Source organism: Annulohypoxylon maeteangense (genome assembly GCF_022496945.1).
Source record: "Annulohypoxylon maeteangense strain CBS 123835 unplaced genomic scaffold GGS22scaffold_20, whole genome shotgun sequence".
NCBI lineage: Eukaryota > Fungi > Ascomycota > Sordariomycetes > Xylariales > Hypoxylaceae > Annulohypoxylon > Annulohypoxylon maeteangense.
This window is the reverse complement of record NW_025953267.1, coordinates 549425-570052: the sequence shown is the minus strand read 5'-3', so window position 1 is coordinate 570052 and position 20628 is coordinate 549425. Positions and strand designations below refer to the sequence as shown.

The 20628-nt window shown below is 46.8% G+C and overlaps 7 protein-coding genes across 7 annotated transcripts; 4 read left to right on the top strand and 3 right to left on the bottom strand.

Annotated features, from left to right (window-relative positions):
* Positions 1–177: 177 nt before the first annotated feature.
* GGS22DRAFT_173021 (uncharacterized protein) lies at positions 178–2192 on the bottom strand (the record flags this gene model as incomplete). The annotated part of the gene is made up of 1 exon (XM_047962859.1): positions 178–2192. The coding sequence occupies exon 1, from the start codon at positions 1722–1724 to the stop codon at positions 180–182; it is 1545 nt and encodes a 514-aa protein (XP_047815203.1). The 5' UTR covers positions 1725–2192.
* A 1294-nt stretch (positions 2193–3486) lies between these two features.
* GGS22DRAFT_74087 (uncharacterized protein) lies at positions 3487–5574 on the top strand. Its single transcript, XM_047967975.1, has 2 exons — positions 3487–4288; positions 4381–5574. Exons 1-2 carry the CDS (start codon positions 4235–4237, stop codon positions 4933–4935), a joined length of 609 nt encoding a protein of 202 aa, XP_047815202.1. The 5' UTR covers positions 3487–4234; the 3' UTR covers positions 4936–5574.
* Position 5575: 1 nt separating this feature from the next.
* On the bottom strand, positions 5576–7809 carry GGS22DRAFT_74084 (diphthamide biosynthesis protein). The gene is made up of 2 exons (XM_047967974.1): positions 5925–7809; positions 5576–5873 (listed from the first exon to the last, which is right to left on the bottom strand). Exon 1 carries the CDS (start codon positions 7705–7707, stop codon positions 5998–6000), a length of 1710 nt encoding a protein of 569 aa, XP_047815201.1. The 5' UTR covers positions 7708–7809; the 3' UTR covers positions 5576–5873; positions 5925–5997.
* Positions 7810–8367: 558 nt separating this feature from the next.
* Positions 8368–10844, bottom strand: GGS22DRAFT_74073 (acetyl-CoA synthetase-like protein). The gene is made up of 3 exons (XM_047967973.1): positions 10535–10844; positions 9666–10420; positions 8368–9607 (listed from the first exon to the last, which is right to left on the bottom strand). Exons 1-3 carry the CDS (start codon positions 10539–10541, stop codon positions 8477–8479), a joined length of 1893 nt encoding a protein of 630 aa, XP_047815200.1. The 5' UTR covers positions 10542–10844; the 3' UTR covers positions 8368–8476.
* Positions 10845–12078: 1234 nt separating this feature from the next.
* GGS22DRAFT_74045 (phosphatidylinositol-glycan biosynthesis class S protein) lies at positions 12079–14076 on the top strand. The gene is made up of 2 exons (XM_047967972.1): positions 12079–12586; positions 12659–14076. Exons 1-2 carry the CDS (start codon positions 12278–12280, stop codon positions 14024–14026), a joined length of 1677 nt encoding a protein of 558 aa, XP_047815199.1. The 5' UTR covers positions 12079–12277; the 3' UTR covers positions 14027–14076.
* An 844-nt stretch (positions 14077–14920) lies between these two features.
* On the top strand, positions 14921–16579 carry GGS22DRAFT_192453 (uncharacterized protein; the record flags this gene model as incomplete). The annotated part of the gene is made up of 4 exons (XM_047965267.1): positions 14921–15223; positions 15301–15494; positions 15548–16060; positions 16186–16579. 4 exons carry the CDS (start codon positions 14921–14923, stop codon positions 16577–16579), a joined length of 1404 nt encoding a protein of 467 aa, XP_047815198.1.
* Positions 16580–18512: 1933 nt separating this feature from the next.
* GGS22DRAFT_173007 (S-adenosyl-L-methionine-dependent methyltransferase) lies at positions 18513–20565 on the top strand. Its single transcript, XM_047962858.1, has 9 exons — positions 18513–18865; positions 18943–19085; positions 19160–19201; positions 19263–19329; positions 19385–19412; positions 19481–19493; positions 19555–19987; positions 20045–20129; positions 20196–20565. Exons 1-9 carry the CDS (start codon positions 18746–18748, stop codon positions 20351–20353), a joined length of 1089 nt encoding a protein of 362 aa, XP_047815197.1. The 5' UTR covers positions 18513–18745; the 3' UTR covers positions 20354–20565.
* The last annotated feature ends 63 nt before the right edge of the window (positions 20566–20628 follow it).

Here is a 20628-nt window from a genome sequence, read left to right as displayed (position 1 = left end):
GGTCATGGAACTATTCTAGTAGTGTGCCATCGGTTCTAAGCCCTAGATGCGGCGGTTAGCCCAAATTTACTTGCCTGTAATTATTGAATTCAATAAAATTCAAATATCAAGCAATGACACCTGTACCTATCTATAATATATACCTAACTACCTACCTAGGTAGTCATTTTCATGCTACCTTATTTCTGAACGAGCTTAGTAGCTTCCCTCATGAACGCCTTATCATCAACCAACTCAACCGCGATCTGCGCCAGCGCTCTGGCAACTATCTCAGTGCGACCATAACTATATTCCGTCCCCGAAGTCTGCTGAAACTCAGGCTCATGATTAAACCCACACGGAGCACCAGCCACGGGCTCGCAGATACCGAAGTTCGGGTGGAAGACAGCTTTGAACGTGCTCAGTACTTGTTTAGTGTTAGGGTCTAGTACCGCATCCTGTACGAAACCGGCGTCTGTAGCCGCGGGAGCGATTGTGGAGAAGTTCCAGTTCGCCTGGCTGTCATGATCGGCGTCGTGCATTAGGTTGATAAATCGATCGCCGGGGGTCGCAAGGACTTCAAGCGCCGGGTACGGTCGATCTGTGGTGATACTTGCAGCTTTGGAGGCGATAATCGATGTTGCGTTTTTTAGGAGCGAGTCCAGGTCCATTGTGAACCTAGGACGAACCGATATCGTAATGTCGAGCTCTGTAGCCGTAGTGTTCCCGGGCAAGAAAAACGAAATGCCTTGTTTGCCGCTGTTCGTTAAATTGCGAAACGTCTCGATGCTTAATCTAAGCGGGCTTTTGGTTCCCTCGGACGCGTGACCTCCGGGCCCTTCCATGGTAATTGCGACGCCATTTTCGACCTCGTCGGTTTCTGCAACGGTGTAGTTGACGCCTTTGTACGTGCTATCCAACAGTTCACCCACGGTTGAGTTCACATCTTGCAGACTCAAACCAGCGATTCCAAGTAAAATCTTCTGCGCCACCACATTGATAGCGAACATCCCCACATCCTCCACAGGCGTAGCCGTCGTCCCCGAAGGCAGGGTGGTTCCAAAATCAGTGATCAGTACGAGCGCCTCGTAAGCAGTTCTAACGGCATCAGCATGCGTTTCGCCCACGAAGTTCGCCTGCGCATCTACACGGGCTCCCATCGGTTGGACGGCATTCGTGCTAGTAGGATGCGCCATCATCCACATATCTATTCCGTCGAATGCGCCCGCATCCCGTAGCAACCCCTTTCCTCCCGTATCCTCTTCGTCAGGAGTTCCTAGGATCCTTATTCGTCCGGGAATATCTAGGTCGATGAGTGCCTGACGCGTCATACTTGCGGCGGCCAGACCATTGAGTACGATATGGTTGTGTCCGCAGGCATGACCGATACCTATAAGCGCATCGTACTCTGCCATGAATCCGATGATAGGTATCTCATCCTCCGAGCCCGTGAATCCGGCTGGCTTATGCACGAAGTCTAGCTGGAACGCGGTGGGGAGGTTGAAAACGTGGGGTTTTACATCCCATAAGCCGGGCTTGGTCGTGGTGAAATAATCCACAACGGTATCGTGGGCGTGGAATTCTTGTAGAGAGGTCTCCGGGTGGGCGTAGATATCCTGGGCTATACCCTTTAGATCTGGGAATACATCTGCTGAGATCTTCTTTAGCAGGCTAGGGAGCGTGCTCAAATCTGTTGCTGTCGCAAGGCCGACCGAGGCTAATAGGAGTAGTTGGGAGCGCGTCATATCTCCTAGGTTCTCCGACGTTGTGGTTTGCGCTGCAATCTCAGAAAGAATGAATGCAGATCACAGTTCAAAAGCTGTAGTGCATTGCTTTGTATTTATACCAATCCCCGGTCGATCCGGTATCTATACCGATCTGTAAGACCATCACGGACTAGGTATCTATGTTCCATAGAATATCTTCTTTCAATCGATTTGATGGAGCTTGTGACCTCCATTCAGTAATCAGGATGTCGGCGGCCACCTAAATCTAGAATAGAGAGCTGACCGTACAAGCCTAAGTACGGGGTTCATCGCTATTGCTGACGCGATGCATGTGGATTGGTCAGCACCACGCAGCTTCTCGACTCGGCGGTCTAGATGATGGTAAGGGATAGCATGATATAAAATCTCCTATAGTATGGAATATGGCATGTTTACGATATTCCAAGACGAAGCTAAGATGGTAAAAAGTATATGATCATAGCTGGGTGCAAACTATCTACCTTCTAAAAGAGAGCCCCGGAGAACATTCTGACCCTTATTCCTAGTAGATATCGTGGGGCATATCCACCACCCTCTTGCTTCTATGCTAAGAATAGGTACTGGATCTGGCGTCATCATCGCCTGTTTCGATATTATACCTAAATTCAATCACATTATGAGAATAGTGAATTACGTAAAATACAACAGATAGTAGGCATTTGCCTATATGATATTGATTGTTAGCAATAACCTTGAAGTTAGGTAAAAGATTGTGTCCTCGATTCATAGAACCTTAAGAAGTCCCAAATTTCCGACCAATTCAAGCCATGGGCATGATGCAGCATACCGTCCACTTGGATATTATGTATTACGCCTTGACAAGCTAGCATTTGTTTATAAGTATGGCTCCGGACCTTCTACCAATCCTTTGATATTTCGTCTTGAGAGTATTATACCTCTAACTGGAGTTATCGCGGCCCCGCACCGGACCCGGAAACCTTAAATTAGCCCGGGTAATCAGTCATCGCCGCCTGAATCATCACCGAGGACGATACATCTCGGGGAAGGCAAGGGATATACTGAAGAACCAAGGAATATCAAGAGCACACTTGGTATAGTTAAATCCAATGAAGAAAGTCCAGGTCTAGTACCTTGCCGAAAATTGTTTTTTATCCGATAGGAAAGCAATATAATTAGTGGATCTCAACATGCTTTTCAAGTGAGAAGAAATCTGAACGAAGCCGCCAGATGAAAGTTGCTAACTGCAAATGTGCAAGGTGGGGCCTTCAGATGCCGTTGTTCCCTTTTTCTTCTTCTTTTTTTTCTCTTATAAACTTGTTTGTTGGAATCCATATTACTTATTCTTATTCCCATAGTCAAGGTCGAAGGGAGAATTTATCTTTTGTGTCATTAGCTATCCGTGGATGTGATACACACCGTCCCTTAGAAGGGGCAAGGAGTATGGAGCGAAGGTGTCAGGGGTAGGTTTTATCGCACTGACCAACATAACCAAGTTTTTTAGGTGCTTGCAAAGGATTTCGAATTGACCAACCACCTAACCAACCCCGCTAATTTTCGAAGAGGTCTAGATTTTAGAGGGCTGATCCTGGGCTACGATACCTGAATACGAACATGAACAAAGTCCCGAAATCTCGACAAAAAACTTGGAAGTTGAGGATATTCCTACGATGTCATAGGTACAAATAATGATAAATCATTTTTTTCGTGCTTCCAATTAACGATTTTTAGATATTCTCTTTTTCCCAATTGGTGATCATATATCGCGTCGTATAGAATCCTACCTCAAGATTGCAGCTTCGGGTCTTTTCAGAAGGTTCCCTTAAGGTTGGGTAACCTCCCTGATTGAGCTCCTTCGTAGCGCAGACGTCATAAAATCAATTAAAGTTCCCGTTCCCCATAAGGCGTTGCCCTGCCGCACGTTTTTTGTTTACCCGAAGAAAGTTGGGACCCCGCCATCTTCGCCCGACTCATCTTTGCGACGACCAAGGATTTCACAAGTTCATATCGTCACTTGTAACATAGGTACTATCCTACTTTGCATATCAGGTACTAAGTACCTCGTGCATGCTACTTCTACGCCATTCAATGTTGATATAATTTCTACTTCGTACAACACTTCACGAATCATCTGTGTTCGAAATCTACGACAAACCAAAGATCGGCGCACTCCCTGGTAAACCAAACCGGGTACAATACAATAAAAAGACGCATAAGATCCCGAGGCGACGAGACCCTGGCTTACCACCTACCAACCAACCGCCCGCCTTGTCCTGTAGCTTGTGCAGCTCTTGGCGCAAAGTCACCCTAGAGCTTCAGCTCCCCCCCTCCACCTTTTCTATTCTGCGGTCATCGTCTTTTGGTCGTCTCTTATTCTCCGTCCAATCCGCTTCACCTCTTTCTTACCTACACAACCAATTGTCTGCCTACTGGTCGCAAACCTGCTACGTCGTCGCGCCTAATTCTTTCTTCCCTCAACACCGTCAACCTAGCTATCAAAGAACGAGAGAAGGAAGAAGCAATCCGGCAAGATGATGTTCGCAATCTTCTTCACGTTCTGGCGCTTCGTTCAGATCGTCACACTGGTAAGTTGCAAACCCTTCCGCATCCGCATCCCCCAACCCAAATCCGTGCGCCATGCGCCGATCGATCGCAACGCTAACACAACCGTCGACAGATCCCGACGATGGGCATGCTGGCCTACTTCGTCAACGGCTACGTCCAGCTGAACCAGCTGACGCCCAACTACATCTTAGTCCTGTTCATCGTGTCTGTTCTCGCGCTCGCCTGGTCCGTCTACACGTTATTCAGCTATCACCGCTCGTCCTCGAACGCAACCTTCGTCGCGATAATTGACCTTCTCTTCGTCGGCGCCTTCATCGGAGCCGTGTGGTCTCTCCGCATGATTGCCACGGCAGACTGCACGCACATCACGCGCGGAGACTCGTGGGACGTGAGCTTCGGGCCTTTCGGATCGGCTTCAGGAACAACGTGGGGTGTGGACGTGAACAAGACGTGCGCGATGCTTAAGGCGTGTTTCGCGTTCGGGATCATGAACTGCATCTTTTTCTTCATCACCAGCATCCTCGCCTGTCTGCACGGCGACCGCGCTAGCAGTGGTGATCGTGTCACGTATTACCGCGAGACTCATAGCCACCGTCACGGCCACCGAAGTAGCCGTAGCCCGCATAGCCGACATAGCTCGCACTCGCACCGCCGCGTCTATGTTTAATGCGGTTGCTCAATCGACCCACCGTGCAGGTGTAACGGCTAGAGTTGCGGAACAGAACTGGGGATCCTGTAGAGGCATTGGCGTTTATTCACAGAAATACATGTCGAGTTAAAGTTGGACGTGGACTAGACTATGTCGATTTGTTTGTTTGGAATGAGACAAGACGAGATGAGATGAAAAAACACAGCTGATCTGATGGAATGTGGAATGAGACGGAGTGACGTACTAATTTGGTGAAGCCCTGCTCGCATTTTGATTCACAACGATTACGACTTTTACGATTGTCACGGCTTGCTTGCTTGTTTGTTTGTCACGGCCTTTTGGGCTTCACGTATCTAAACGCTTTTTTGCCGGCTACCTGTGGTAAATTAGCTGATTGCTGCTGTTGAATGGATGTCGATACGATCCATAGCTGTTTTGGTTGCAGAGATGATAATGCAAAAGGAAATTTTGGTGAAAGCTGTTCATTGTTCAATTACTAGTAGTTTATATCATTATGACAAATGGTTTTTAGAATAGGGAAAATCAATAGGCCTCAAGAGGGTATTAGATACTCTTGTTTAGATATTTATACACTAGTTATAGCGTTTGAAGCCGATATTGCCATTATATACATCCTTAAAAGATTACAGTAGATGATATGTTACTGTAAAATAATATGGAGGACGATAAGTCTACATATCCTATGCATCGGTATGTCTCTAGTATCCGAGACAATCAATGCCTCTTGCATGAGACCGTTCAGATGATATCCTCAGATAAAGCTTGACATGGAAGCCCATACATATATTCATAAAGAATGGTAAATATAGCATCGGCTCCTCAGCCATAGCAAGAGACATGATCAATGTTCATAGTTGATTCTGTATCATCCCGCCTGTCGAAATAGCTTGGTCGTCCGCTCAAACTACAAGCTTCTGGGAGTAGAGGCGTGGTACCTTCTCTATGCTTAATTTCTTATCTTCGGATAGAAATCTATATTGACTCACTGTCCCTTCTACTAACAATGACTTGAAGCGGTAGATGGAAGTGATAGGTTGAAGCGGTAGGTAGGTAGTATGCTCACGTCCGTAACTGATCTTGACCCACGGTGTACCCTCTCGCAACACCGCTCCGCCCCTCTTCAACAACAGTGCTCTCGCCATCATCCTCGGCACCAAACTCCGTGCCAAGTCCCTGCCACGTCCTCTGTGATCTTAGGAATTCCGCCCCGGGACTCGCTACACCGTTAACCAGAGCCACGTCTCCGACCGCTCTCTTGACGATCGCCGCGGACGCAGCGCTTTGACCGTGGAGCAGGTCTACACCGTTAGTTTCGGGTCCACTTCGCGGCACGCTCCGTATGGCCACCCGCATTGGTCGACTGTGGCTAACGAGTTTGCCCGTTCGGAGGTCAAATTCGGGTGCTTCTGACTCTTCGTCACTAACACCGCCCTCGGCCGCTTCAACTTCAATTTCGGCTGTAATATTATTGTCTTTCCCTTGCTCGGCACCACCTTCTGGGTGGCTGTTATTGTTGTTGTTGTCTATGACCGGGGCAGCTTCGACGCCCTCGATACCACCCCACCACTCTCCAGTCCAAACCCTACTCTCATCTCCCTGCAGCGCGAGACCTAGCTCGAAGGGGGTGATTACGGGTTTCCACAGGCCCTCTTGTTCAACCAGTCCGCTCTCCCAACACCCGACTACAACCCAGCCGTCCACTTCGGCAAAATTGGCTAGCTTTGCCGCGTTTAGTTTGCCGACCACGATCGTGTAGCTTTTCTTGCCCGCAGCTGCGATTTGGCTTTTCAATGTGGAGATAGTGGACATGTAGTTCTTGACAGACAGCGTATTAACCAGAATTCCGATGATAGAAGCCGTAGCTAGCCGGATGACAAGACCATAACGGCGACGTAGGAGACCGGGTGTCGCACTCGGGTCGGGTACTTCGGACGTTGTCGTGTATGGTGATGAAGGCGTCGAGTATATGCGTAGAGAGGCGAGGCGGGAAGAGAGGGTTAAGAGGAGAGAGGTCGGAGGTGTGGATATGTGGAATAAATGATATTCATTCAGATTATAATTGGCTTGTTCCTCAGCCGGCGCATCAAACCATACAACTTTACGATTTGGTATCGTCCCAGTTGGATCACGCACAATCTCGGTCGCGACAACATTACTATATCCCCTTTCTCTTAGCAATTCGCATATGGGTGCTACATGCTCCTGGAACATGACATCGGCCATGACGACGACCTTCTCTATTTTCTCTGGGAACTCCGCCTCGAACGATGTTGTTACAGAAGCATAGTCAAGCGTCTGTTTTGTAAAAATATGTAGTACCGGTAATCTCGACGTTGGACTTAAGCATGCGCGCCCGTAATGTACAACTCCATCGGCATCTGCGTGCTCCGCGGCGATTTCGTCAACGCAACAGGCGCTGTATGATGTGTCGGCTAAGATATATAACCTTCGTTTTCGCTGTCGCTCTTGATCTTGACCTTGATCTTGACCTTGTCCATCTTCCTGCCTCTTGTCCAGTTCCGCGCCAAGTGCATTGACAACCCAGGGCGCATCCGGCAACATGGCATCGGGGAACTGCAATGCGATCCGATTCCATCCATTTTGTTTGATCTCGATAGCTGTTCGGACTATCTCGTAAACCTCGTAGAGCTCATAGTCTGGTCTATGAGGTCGCTTCCCTTGCGCGATCGCAGAGGCCGGAGTTGGATCTTCGAAGATATATTCGGCTGGCGTCGAGAGGACCGGCGGGGCGCTAAGTTCGGATGTCATTATTATAAGTACCTAGGAGAGGTACCTAATAGTTTTCGCGTGAGGAATATCCAGCGTCGCTGAATCTTGAAATTTTTTGCTTTACAATTAGAAGTTTGCTGTTTGGTCGCTGGAGCTGGAGTTGGAGGGGCAATGTGGGGCACGAGGGGCTGTAAGGTTCTGTTAGCGGCACTATCGATAGCGTGGTGGGTAACCCCCAAGACTCGGGACTTGGAATATGCATCCATGGTCTCGGGTCACACGAAACATATTGCGATCCATCGAGGGAAAGAGCCCTTACATATGGATATCTAGATCCTCCGTCAGATTCTCTATTAGTGCAGGGCTGACAGGGTCAGGGTCGCTTCTCTAGCCTACTGGATACATTTAGGAGCTAATTTATCACGCATGATGTCCTTACTTCGACTTCAAATTCCCCTGACATGGAGTCCTTAGGGATTTCTATGAGCGATATATATATACAGGTAGGTAAGGGAGTAATATTCATTAATAATATCCAATATAGATCAAGAAGCATTCGGTATTTGCATGATGCGAGGATGAATAGGTAGGATGAGGTTAAAGGATGCGAATGCGATGCAAGACGTAAAGAAACCAGAATGCAGGAGCATGTCTCATGAATACGACCCCTAATGCAGAATTATAACATCCTACAACACCGTCCCACCTATATTTACCAAACCTGAAGCCTGTCAATATACCCAATACAGATTTATACAATCATCCCTCAAATCCTCAAAAAATGAATTAGATAGGAACCGTAGATAGATCAGAGCTTCACTTGGCCAGCATTCAACCGGTCCCAGTCGTTCTTGTTGAACTTGACGTAGGTCCCGCTCTTGAGCCAATAAAGCTCGTCGTCGCCAATGAGTGCAGGATTTACCCCCTGTAGTCGAAGCTCATGTTTCTTTTGCTTGTTTGTGTCCGTAACTTGCGTAGTAAGCCCCTTACCAAGTCTCAGAAATATCGGGACAGCATACTTTGGTAGCTTTCTGCGTACGTGATCGGCTAGCGACTGTAGGAGGGCGTCGTCAAGTTGTCCATGAGATAGAACAAGCGCGGCGCACCCGGCTCTTCCGTCGTGGTTTGGTAGTTGCACACCGTAAACGTTGGCCTCTTGTACGGCTGGATGGGAGCCCAAAGCTTCGCTCACTTCCGTAGTTGCCACATTCTCGCTCTTCCATCGGAAAGTATCCCCCATCCGGTCGTGAAAACGCATGACGCCCTCCCGGTCCCAACTTACTAGATCACCTGACCGGAAGAAATGGTCGCCCTTCTGAAGCACATCACGCATGATCTTGCTCTCCGTCGCTTTAGGGTCGTTGTAATACCCTTGGAAGTTTCCTTCTGGTTCGCCTGGCAACTTAAATAGAAGCTCGCCGACATCGCCCCGCTTAACCCTTCGGCAGAAACCCGTCTTTGGGTCCCGTATTGGTGCGTCTGTCTCGGGATCTAGTGCTATAATAGCGGAAGATACCATAGCAACCAGCGTAAAGAGTAATCCTACATAGCCAATACCACCACTCGCAAAATCATTCCGCGTATAGTTAAATAATGCTAGAGAGCCTTCGGTTGCTCCGTAGAATTCGGCGATCCCGTCAATTCCAAACCGTTCCTTGAACTTGTTCCAAATATCCGGGCGTAAGCCGTTGCCGAATGCTAGCTTGATGTTATGTTTCTTGTCCATATTCTCCCCCGTAAATGGGTCGATCTGAGGTGGCGCTGCAAGTAAGTATCGACACGTCTCTCCAACGTATTGAATCATAGTTGCCTTGTACTGGCGAGCTTCCTTCCAGAATGTCTTTGTTGAAAACTTCTTGCCTAGCGCCAATGTAGCGCCGCTTTCTAAGCAGTGGGCCATCGCCATGATTGTAGCTGAGCTGTGATAAAGAGGCATACACTATGTTAGATATGTTAGATGATTACGGTCATAGAGAGTTATGCAGCGTGTGACATACCGTATAAAATACGTCGGACGGTTTCGTAGCTAGCCAAGAGCTGACGAATGATCCGACGACCGTCAACTTTTTCCAGGATATGATAGCGGCTTTGGGTAAACCAGTTGTACCAGAAGTATTTATGAGAATGGCCATATCCTTAGGCAGTTGACCGCTACGGAGGGAATCCGGGGGTCGTATCGCCTCGATGGCTGCGACTTCTGCCTTTAATTCATCCGTCAACAGCTCGATCCGCAAGCCCTCTAACTTCTCACGAACTCCACCGTCAACTTTGAAAGCAATTTCGGGGTCAACTAGCATTAGAACCGGCTCTGCCGTTTTGACGCAATGGACTAAAGCCTGACCAGTTAGGTTGTAGTTGATAAATGCCGGTTTCGCCCCGATAGACCATAACCCGAAACAAATAAACACAAAATAGTCCGAATTTTGAAGATTAATAGCAACAATATCTTTTGGTTTGACATCAAACTTCGTTTTGAACCAGTTGCCATACTTTAACGCTATTTCGTAAACTTGGCCAAACGTCCACGACTTATCTTGGAAGAGAATATATGGATGATTCCTCGATGATTTACTTGTCGCCTTTTGTTCTAATACGTAGAATGAACTGCAGCGATCCGTGCGCTCACGTTTGGAATTATGATATAGTGCTGGAATGGCAGCGCGGAGCAGCGTCCTGTCGTACCAGAACCCAGTCTTGACGTTAAGATAGGCAAGCCCAGCAGCCGCCGCCGGCACAGCGAGCGCCAAAGGAACTAAGCTTAAAGTTAGCAATGGAGAAGATGATGATTAAATTTGAGACATATCTCGGGTCAAACAGCGTTTCACTGACGACTTCATTCGTGCATTTGCGAGGTCGTGTAACTTACTTGGCATATTACAACTTTTCGCGATTGGTTTTTGAGACAGCGTTGGTAGGATAAATTTCCTAGAACGGCATAATAGCCAAGTTTAGAAGTGGGAAGAAATTCTCAATAAATATCAAAATATTTGTCAGATAACTATTATAATAACACAAGATAAATAAACGACGAGTAACCCTTGAGTAGAACACACGCGTGAGATGAATATGAATATGCCACCTATGTATGACTGGAGACGAGGAAAAGAAAACTCATCCACGATAGCAAAGGGGACAATATGTACGAAGTAATAAACTTAAATAAAATAAAATAGCATGGGGCGCGTTTTAGATGGTAGTTTCTAAGACGCTATATCCCTCGGTGGGCCGCGTGGGTTCCTTTCGAGACGGGATCCCGCAGACCAATAATCCTTGATCCGCATCATAAACTTACCTACCTCGCATGCCGGATATCTAAGCCCTTGGGGCCGAAGGAAAGGGATGACGACGTACGGGATACCCATCACGAGAGAATAACCTATCGAAAGCCATTGGGTTATTTTCTCAAGCCCAGACGTTAGGCTCGGACGGCGTCGAATTAGCCCCGGATACCCGAAAGCCGTACTGACTAGGTAGGTATATTATATGTATGTATGTATGTGTAAGGCATGTAGAGATTCATCAACATTGGTTAATCCGTGAACTGCCCCTCGGCGTTTTGTAGTTGATTTTCCTGTTTGATTTCCTAATTGTGTCTTAAGCCTCGGCTTGCAACGTACTTGAGTGACACAGAGTAGCCTGGAGGTTGCCTTGTCCAAGTAGCGAAAGCGATTTGAGTGTAAAGCACCAATGACGTCGAGAGTCTCAATGGGGTTTATCAGGACATGATGCATATACGTCTTATCAGATGATGATTTGTTGTCCCTGCTGCGCTGATGGGTGTGAAGCAAGCGGTTACGGCCAAGGGTCCGGGGGAGGTCAAAGAGACACATCCATCCATCACGGTCGCATTCGGATTCGAAAGTTCCATATTCTTCATACAAGCCACCAACAATACGTACTTGCGTTTCTGCGTTTCCGCGAGACCGCGAGGCTTAAAAGCCACAGTTCGGCTATTAGACGTCAGCGTTGGTCCTATCAGTCGCTACCAATCAAATATCCGAGCGGCTCAGACAGATTGTAGTTGCCTGTACTTCGTAAATCACACCAGATATGTATTTGTTGAGCCATGGTGTATGTACTATTGAATTTTACGCGAGGTGAACTTGGTGATAAATATGAATGTACGAACATCGAATGTTGAATTTAGTAAGAATTAAGACAAACATTACCTTTATTTTGGGTTCGCCTCGCCTCAGATCCCTTACTTGCCTTCAGGGCTGTATTGTACAACACGGCTTGTACCTTCTTAATAGATTGATTGATCATTGATCTCATGGTCAAAATTGAAATAACCAATTAAAATTTGTCCCCAGCTCGCACAGCATTAGCGCTCTAGCGCTAGTGGCTAGTGGCACCGTCGCATCATGGAGCATTAGAGACGACAGGTGTGACCCGCCTGCTAGAACCAAACAGAGTAACGGGAAAGTAGCACCGAGAAAGCTTCGGTCTTCTCTTTTTCCCAAGTGTCCCAAAGAATCAATTGATAGTATGGAGAACCTTGTAACCTTGTAACTTTACACATGACAACAATTGCGACAAATCCAACGACGCAATCGATCACGAGCCATGCTTTCTATGAGGTAGTCCCGCCATCCCGCCTAATATAGCCATGTCTTCTACTTCGGTCTCCGAACCCCGACATGACACCGTTGCATCTAGAGGCCAACAATCACCTGCAGGCGCCGGTAGTGCTACCGATGCCGGTAACACTCGCGATGGTGACAGCAGCTCCAAGAAGACGTTAACGCCTAAACCACCACCCCCCGAGAAGGCAGAAGATATCCAAAGACGATCTTACATCGTCGCCTCGTTTTGGTTTGTCGTACTATTCTTCGGACTACCAATATGGTGGAAGACCACTACGATATACCGGGCAGATCTGCCCCTGAGCCAGATGATGGACTGGGCTGACGGCAGGGTTAGTATACCGCCATCTCTTTCCATACGTATATCCAATGGTCTGTCATTAACAACCTCTCTTTTTATCTAGGCCTGCAATCCAGTATTTCCCATAAGAATTGCCATTGATGCGCCGACTCTACGAAACGAAGAGACTGAGAACCTCGTGCGCATTACACAACAAGCTTTAGACACTCCGACCGACGATTTCAAAGGCCATCATCTACAGCTTGAAGTATCGGAACCGGCTACTGCAAATCGTGCTCGTGATCTAGCACGTAATTCGAATGTCGCCCTCACAATACGATTAAGTCCCGGCGATGTTGCTACATCATCATTCGATTCACAACTACCCATTCTTGATGTCGCATACCCCCCAAACTCGATACCAGCACCGAATGCTGCCTCTTCTGGCCTCGCGACATATCTGGCAGCACAGCTCAGAGATGCCTTCTCTGAAGAACGAGATGTTATGTCATATCTCCTCTCGACGTCTTCTATGCCTTTCGAGCAACGACCTCCGGGATCCTCTCAAGATTTAAGTGATTCCCTCTCGAAGCGAATGACGAGATCAGTAAAATATTCTCGAACTTATCATCTTACATTCTCATTGTTTACCAGTGGGCCAATTCCGAGCAGCTGGGACATCGAATCCGCCATAGACGAATACATGAAACCGATACTGGATATGCTTGGACCTATCCACAACTTCACCATCGATACTCAAGTACAGCTGTACGCTAACCCTGGCGTTCAGTCGCAAATGCTAAGCAAGGAAGACCTATCTTCATTCATAAACGCTGCTGAATGGCCTTTGTCGCCCTCTATAGGGGGTGCGCCAACCGTCAACTTCGTCGTGTACATTGGCAACCAGACTATCGGTACCGCCTCGGAAACAGGTACTTCCCAGTCCTGGCTTATACCTCAGTGGGGATCCGTATATCTCTTGCCACCCCCCTCCGCCGATCACGTCTCTTCAGAAATACTAAAACAGCCGATCCTAACATTTACTTCCCATCTACTGTCACTCATCGGTACCCCGCAATCGGGACCACTGCCGATGCGTCTTTCGACGCTAACCCGCATTCGAACCGCCGACTTGCTTCTACGAGCCTCCTCCTCTCTAGGATCATTAGCTCGCCTCTCATTGGCACTACCAAGCATATCCATCCCCTCTAGCGTTGCCGATGGGGTAGCCAAATCTATGCATCATCTCCAACTTGCGTGTTCCAACCTTGGCGGAACCAGTGGACTCGAAAATGCACGAATCGCCGATGTAGAAGCGGAACGGGCCTTTTTTGAGAAGAGTATGGTTGGCCAACTCTATTTCCCTGACGAACACAAGATTGCCGTTTATCTACCTCTTCTAGGACCTGTCGGAGTACCACTGGTTATTGGCCTGTTGAATCAGATTAAAGCCTGGAAGAAGGCAAGAAAAGAGAAGATTAAGGAGACTTGAATGAGCAAGGTCACGTTTAAAATCAGAATTCATCAAAATTTTGGTAGGGCGGGTATTTTTGTGACGAGCCAGCATTCATACGCCCCCCTCACTTGAGCGCTAATCGGAGTTATGAGGAGGTAGTCTTATATCCCTACCCACCCATACTCTCTTGCTTGTTATCTGACAACCCCTACCTAGGTACCTACCTAGGTACGTAATCCTAAGCAGAGACAGGGACACATTCCCGGCTACAGGTTCCGGATAGTTCGAAAGCATGGGACGTAATGAACCATAACGTCGATGCTCTACATAGGTGTATATAGATATTCATCACCAATCAGATTATCGCCTTTGTACCTATGCTGAATGAAATCCTTTGGCTATTACTTCACGCCCCCAACGAGCTTTTGGGTCCGCCTCCCCAATGCGTATACGTGTTCTTCATCCCGCCCTTCATGTGCATTATGAAGTTCCAACCTAGCTAGGATTTCGTGTCTATCACTTTCGAATCGGGACGGCGGTTAGCAACTCATCAGCTGCTCCTTGTTATTCGTTTCTGCTCTAGCCAGCTCCTCCCCAGCACGTGCCTTTGTCTTTCTCGTACTTATTTCGATTTTAAACCTATGGTATTATTTCCGAGTAGGTAAGCTGGTAAGCTGTCAGCCATCAAATCTCGGGAGCATCACACGATTTACACACCTCGGCACATTGAGAAGTTAGTAGTTACAGTAGTAACTCTGGGAACTGAAGCTTGATGTAACCCTGAGCTCACACCCTAGATTATATATCCTGCATTATCCCGTATATACGTACCGCCAGACCTACTCGGCTCCCTTTCCACCCGCTCACTGATCGTCTTCAAATAAAGGAACGACCGGATAGTTACCTAGATAGAGCAAAATATCTTCTAGGATGAACTTCTCTGTTCCCGACTTCAATGCCGCGGCGGCCATGATGCCGCCACGGTCATTGTCGAAAATCCTACTATCGGCACCATGGAAGCAGATTGTCTTCCCCGCAGCTTTGCTATATATCTGTGTATGCCGGGTGTTCCGCTTCAGTCGCGAAAATGGTCTCCGGCGTAGACTCGGCTACCCTGACCGAGCATCGCTCGCGAAAATGACCGTCGTCGATGCTCAACAGATTATCAAGTTTTTGAACGTGTGGGAGACACCCCTATTCCAGTTCTTAGCTCTAGAGTTTGGGTTGTTCAAGGTCAGTTAAGAGACTTACTATATTTGTACAATAGCTGGGCAATTCCATCGCTAACACCTATATGTCGTACTACTTAGACGTATGGGGTTGAGAGCATAAGTCGTATACTTTTAGCGACAGGGAATTTGACAGATCCGGTCAGAAGCCCCAAAAGGTTAGTATACTTCATGTCTCCATTGTCTGCAGAACAGATGGAGCTAAGATCTAGATATCTTGTGGAGATATTCCACAAGAAGATCTATAAGATCGGCCCACTAATACCCTTTGATGGGTGGATTTTATCGAATCGTTCAAATAACCAGGATAGTGGCTAACAGTCTATAGATTCGAGGATACCGCGGTCTTGATCGGCGAGTTCATGATGAACCCGCCAACTACGGAGCGGGCTGTACAAGGTATAGCACGCATGAACTTCTTACATAGCAAGTACATCAAGGAGGGAACCATTTCGAACAACGATCTGCTATATACATTGTCCGTTTTCATAACAGAGCCAGAGCGCTTCGCCCGGTTGTATGATTGGAGACCCTTGAATGAGATGGAGTACTGTGCGCACGGTGTCTTCTGGAAAAGCGTCGGCGACGCCATGAACATCGAGTATAAGGGCTGCCTCGCTCGTGCTGAAAAGGGCTGGCATGATGGCATCGAGTTTGCTGAGGATGTTACGGCATGGGCCAAAAGCTATGAGGTCGTTGCCATGAAACCTAGTACTGTATGTGCGAAGCCGGCGAGGACGCTGATACCTATGATAACGTATTGGGTGCCGTGGTTCGCGAAGCCATTTATGACCCAGATCGTGCTGAGTCTTATGGGGGAGAGGGTGCGAGATGCTTTTATGTGAGTTGACACCTTTTATCACACCTATTCGCGTATTTGGCTTGCGTCGTTACACCCAACCAATGAATATATTGTTTCCCTTTCTAATAGTAGGTGGCCTATGGCAAGCCACTAATTTGATACAGGCTGCCTGAACCCAATATTACAGCGATTGCCATTACCCACACCCTCCTCGTAGTCCGGCGTTTTGTGGTGCGGTATCTAACACTACCACGCTTCTTCGAGCTCAAGCGACTTAACCCCCAGGATCCAAAAACTGGTCGCATGACGCAGGTTATTCCGTACGGTAATTTCCCCTTTTACATCAAACCGACACTATGGAACCGTTGGGGTCCTCTGGCATGGGCTATCTGGATGTATGGTGGTAAGGTACCGGGAGACAACCATGAGGAATACATGCCTGAGGGGTACCTGTTCTCCGACATAGGTCCTAAGAAGCGCATGGGTCAAGGTATTAAAGAGACGGAGGCTGATGCAGAGAGGATAAGGGCTAGTGGATGGAGTGGCTGTCCCTTCTAGACTGAGAAATATGAATGGTAGAATCTAGGATGTCCTACCTACTTCTATACCTACCTACCTATGTACCTAGATATCGAATGCTCTGTTTACAGCGAAAGGGACAGGTACCGGTACTGAAGGTATCATAATACTTTTTTCTACCGAGTGTAGCGGGCCATTACTTCACCGCTAGTAGGTAACTTGAAGGTACTGGTTCTTAAGAATTACACAGTATCCAATCATGTACCTAACTACCTGGTAATCAAGCATATGCTTATTGAGAATTTGAGATTAGTAACAATTTAGTTGTCATGAGATCTATCTTCACTTTTCCATTTCGTGCAACTTCTAAGCAAACATCGACGCGGTAGGTAGGAAACCGCTGGAAAAGGGCCGTGAAATTGTTACACGGCGTATCTTATAATACGGGGAGGCCGACTACCTACCAATCGACTTCTCGATGTTACTAGAACATCGAAGGTACCAGTACCTACCTAGGTACCTAGGTATCAGCCTAGGTAGGAAACGAGACTGAGAAATAATAGAATATCGTTACCTCGGTTTATTTCAAATGGGTTGTCCAAGATAGACGCTTAATGTGAGAGAGCTTGAATCTTTAACATGACATAGATATATCGCTTCTTGATAACAAGGGATCTGCGTTAATAGGTAATCTTCGATTGAAGTAGGATTCCATGAACCGGGGTTAATGAATATACAGGGTAGTAAAATAGATCTGACATAAAATACACTCGATACGTAAGCTCGGAGGAACTAAGTAAGCCGCCTCAGAAAATATATCGGGGAATTTTATGAGTTAAATGATGGGTGTGAAAATGAAACAGCCATTGACTTATCAATACACCAACATAGAAGTAGAGGTAGCAAGATGTGGAAAGTCCTGCATGTAATTACCTCACTTCTATTACCTACTAGATCAAGATTCAAGACAGTTCGGCCATTTGGGTCCACAGCCCGTAAAAAAAAACGATAGCGCGCCGACGACACGGCCCGTTCCAGAAGGAAACGGGATCCATATTTTGCCATGCTCAAACGTCGCATCCCGAAAAGAACTTGAACTGTATCTAGGAGGTACTCCACCTCGGTTAGGAATTCTTTTAGTCAATATTTACAGTCAAGATTGATAGTTGAGATGTGTTGGCCGTCTGGGCGGTAAATCTACTTAGAATTCACGAAGAGTACTTAAGTCTGACATTCTCACCCGTCCGCTTGCTCGGGTCGGCTTATTATGCATATGATATATGACAGCCATGACAGCCGATGAAGCGCTTCCACGTTCTCACCTCGACATCCCTCGATCATATTTCCTTGGTTATTTTTCTTTCATTTTAAGGTGATTCTATCATTTAATCAAACGAGAATAAGCAATGAAACATGGAAAGATAAAGGGAAAACAAGTGGTGAGATACTAGTTATTTCATGGCTTTTGTGGCTTCGCAGCGAAAATAAAATGACTGGGATTAGAACGTGGAAGCCGGTGCGGTGGCGGCTCATGCACATCAGCTTTCCCAATGAGATAGCAGATCCAAGGAAACATACAGGCGAGGAAGATCCTAGTAAGTTTCAATGCTGCAGCATGTAAAAGTTGGTATCATCCAACAATGAGCCAACAATGAGCCGGTCGTCTTCTCCAATTCAGCAGCTTTCTCGATCCCCCCCTGTTCCTTCATCAACCGCACTTCCACACTTTTATACATCATCGATGTAACATTTATTACATAGCTCTTATCTGCTTCTATACCAGTTTACATTTAACGTGCATGTCTACCCAGGACCCAGGTATTTACCTAGGTATTTTTACCGGCAGTGGCGTTTAACAAACAGGCTGGGTGTACTTCTGGTTTAGGAAGTCTGTGGCACCGAATCTAGTGAAATACATACGGTATATAAGTACCTACCAACTAGGTAGGTATTAGTTAGTAAATGCATATTAAATAAGATTTCGGAAGAGCTTTGCAAATTCCCATGACCATTAACAGCTAACCCCTCTAGTCGAAGCCATCCCCCCACAAAGATCAAATACTCCTGACTCGTCCATCTCTCCTCTCAATCTTTCTTAACCTGTTGATCTATCAACTATTTGCGCAATATAAGGAGCATATTAAAATCGATATAAGGACACTAAGGCTTGTGAATCATACTTAACTAAGTAGCTAGGTGCTAGATATGTCTGATCCGCCCTCAGTACCAGCGGCAGAAACGACAGCTTCGACCTCGACGAATGCTCCCGCACCAGGAGTTACCAATCCAAATATTCTCCCAGCGTCTCATTGGGCTACAATACCGGTATGCTAAGATAAAGTCGAGGAGTAAATCTCCTATAAATCATTTTCAGGTGTATCATTGATTAATCTCGGCTCTAGCATACAGAAGATACAGACGACGAGGATTCTTCTTACGAGGATGACAATGCCAGCTCAACCGCGTCGCTAACTTCCAGTATCCTCGAATATCGAACAGTAAACGGACGTACCTACCATAGTGAACGTGGAAATGCGCAGTCATGGTATGATTTTATTTCAGGCTCAGCCTTCTGCGGTGCTTTGTAAAACACATAGATGCTAATTCTGTGAATTCAAGGAACCCCAACGATGCTCTTCATGACGAGTCTATGGACATTCTGTAAGTCGATATATCATTGACTCCAACATTCTGGGAAATGTTGCTGAAAAATTATTAATAGTCATCACGTCTCGACTTTAATGCAACGAGGGAAGATTTACCTGGCCCCTATTAAAGATGATGTTCAGGTAAGACATCTAATTTAATAACTCCACTTTGTATTCGATTTCTAACATGGCTCAGAAAGTATTGGATGTGGGATGCGGCACAGGTGAGTCTGGCCAAACAACTAGGGCCATCCATGAGTCCAAGTTCATTTCATCTAACAAGTCTTTTTAGGGATATGGGCAATGTAACCTCCCTACCTACCATGATGGAAATCATGGTACTTGATATGGGCTGATATAATGTAGTGACTTCGCCGACTTGTTTCCGAGCGCTGAGGTCGTTGGTGTCGATATCTCACCCCAGCAGCCACAATGGATCCCACCCAACCTGAAATTTGAAGTAGACGACGTGACACAACCGTGGACATATGAACGGAACAGCTTTGACTACATACATTTACGTTGGCTCACTGGCTCCATTCCAGATTGGGACGCTCTTTATCGGGAGATCTTCGCAACACTAAAACCCGGCGGGTACTTTGAACATAAAGAATCGGCCTGTATGCTGGTGAGCGACGACGGCACAGTTCGTGAAGGGTCTGCTATAGACCAATGGGGCAAAGTGTTCACAGAAGCTGGGAAGAAGTTTGGTCGATCCTTTAGTGTTGTTGAGGACGGACTCCAAGTAGAGGCTATGAAGAAAGCGGGATTCGAAATCATACAAGAGGAGAACCTGAAGGTATGTGAAAACCCTTTGAAAATTGAGGTGTGGCAGTCAACTAAGTTATTCATCAAGACACCGCTAGGACCGTGGCCGGCGGATGAGAATGAGAAACAGATCGGGCTATATAACAGGCTAGCTATCGAGCAAGACGTTGAAGGTATGATCTTATCGATATATTTCGAAATATTTAAGCATTATATATACTTACCTCTTTTGGCCATAGGATTTTTGATGTATATGTGGACTATGGTGATGGGCTGGACCAAGGAAGAGATTCAAGTCTATGCTGCCCATCTACGGCGTGAGTTACGATCTCCGAATATCCACGCTTATTACCCCCAGAGGGTAGTCATCGGTCGAAAACCAGAGAGGTCTCCATGAGGATGTCATTAAACCAGTGCCGGATCACATTCATACCAACCTACCCCTGATCATGCTCGACAGCCTTCAGGCTATTGGCCATTGTATTGCAATCAGTGACACAAACAGTAAGCAACAAAATAATAGAAGTGGACTGATCTAAACCAATAGAATGAATGGTTTAGCACTGATGTACCGATTAGTCGGTTTGAATATAACTTTTTTTTTTTGAAGTATCACAAGTCGAACGGTGTGGACAAAGAATTCTGAGCCTCGTCTCTGTGACGTGTACCGCA

Coding starts and splice junctions, on each gene's coding strand:
- GGS22DRAFT_74045 (XM_047967972.1), top strand. CDS start 12,278: ATGTCTTCTACTTCGGTCTCCGAACCCCGACATGACACCGTTGCATCT. Junction 12,587..12,658: donor TGGACTGGGCTGACGGCAGG/GTTAGTATACCG, acceptor CTTTTTATCTAG/GCCTGCAATCCAGTATTTCC.
- GGS22DRAFT_74087 (XM_047967975.1), top strand. CDS start 4,235: ATGATGTTCGCAATCTTCTTCACGTTCTGGCGCTTCGTTCAGATCGTC. Junction 4,289..4,380: donor TCGTTCAGATCGTCACACTG/GTAAGTTGCAAA, acceptor AACCGTCGACAG/ATCCCGACGATGGGCATGCT.
- GGS22DRAFT_74084 (XM_047967974.1), bottom strand. CDS start 7,707: ATGACATCCGAACTTAGCGCCCCGCCGGTCCTCTCGACGCCAGCCGAA.
- GGS22DRAFT_74073 (XM_047967973.1), bottom strand. Junction 9,608..9,665: donor CGTCCGACGTATTTTATACG/GTATGTCACACG, acceptor TATCTAACATAG/TGTATGCCTCTTTATCACAG.
- GGS22DRAFT_173007 (XM_047962858.1), top strand. CDS start 18,746: ATGTCTGATCCGCCCTCAGTACCAGCGGCAGAAACGACAGCTTCGACC. Junction 19,202..19,262: donor GACGAGTCTATGGACATTCT/GTAAGTCGATAT, acceptor AATTATTAATAG/TCATCACGTCTCGACTTTAA. Junction 19,988..20,044: donor TACAAGAGGAGAACCTGAAG/GTATGTGAAAAC, acceptor TTATTCATCAAG/ACACCGCTAGGACCGTGGCC.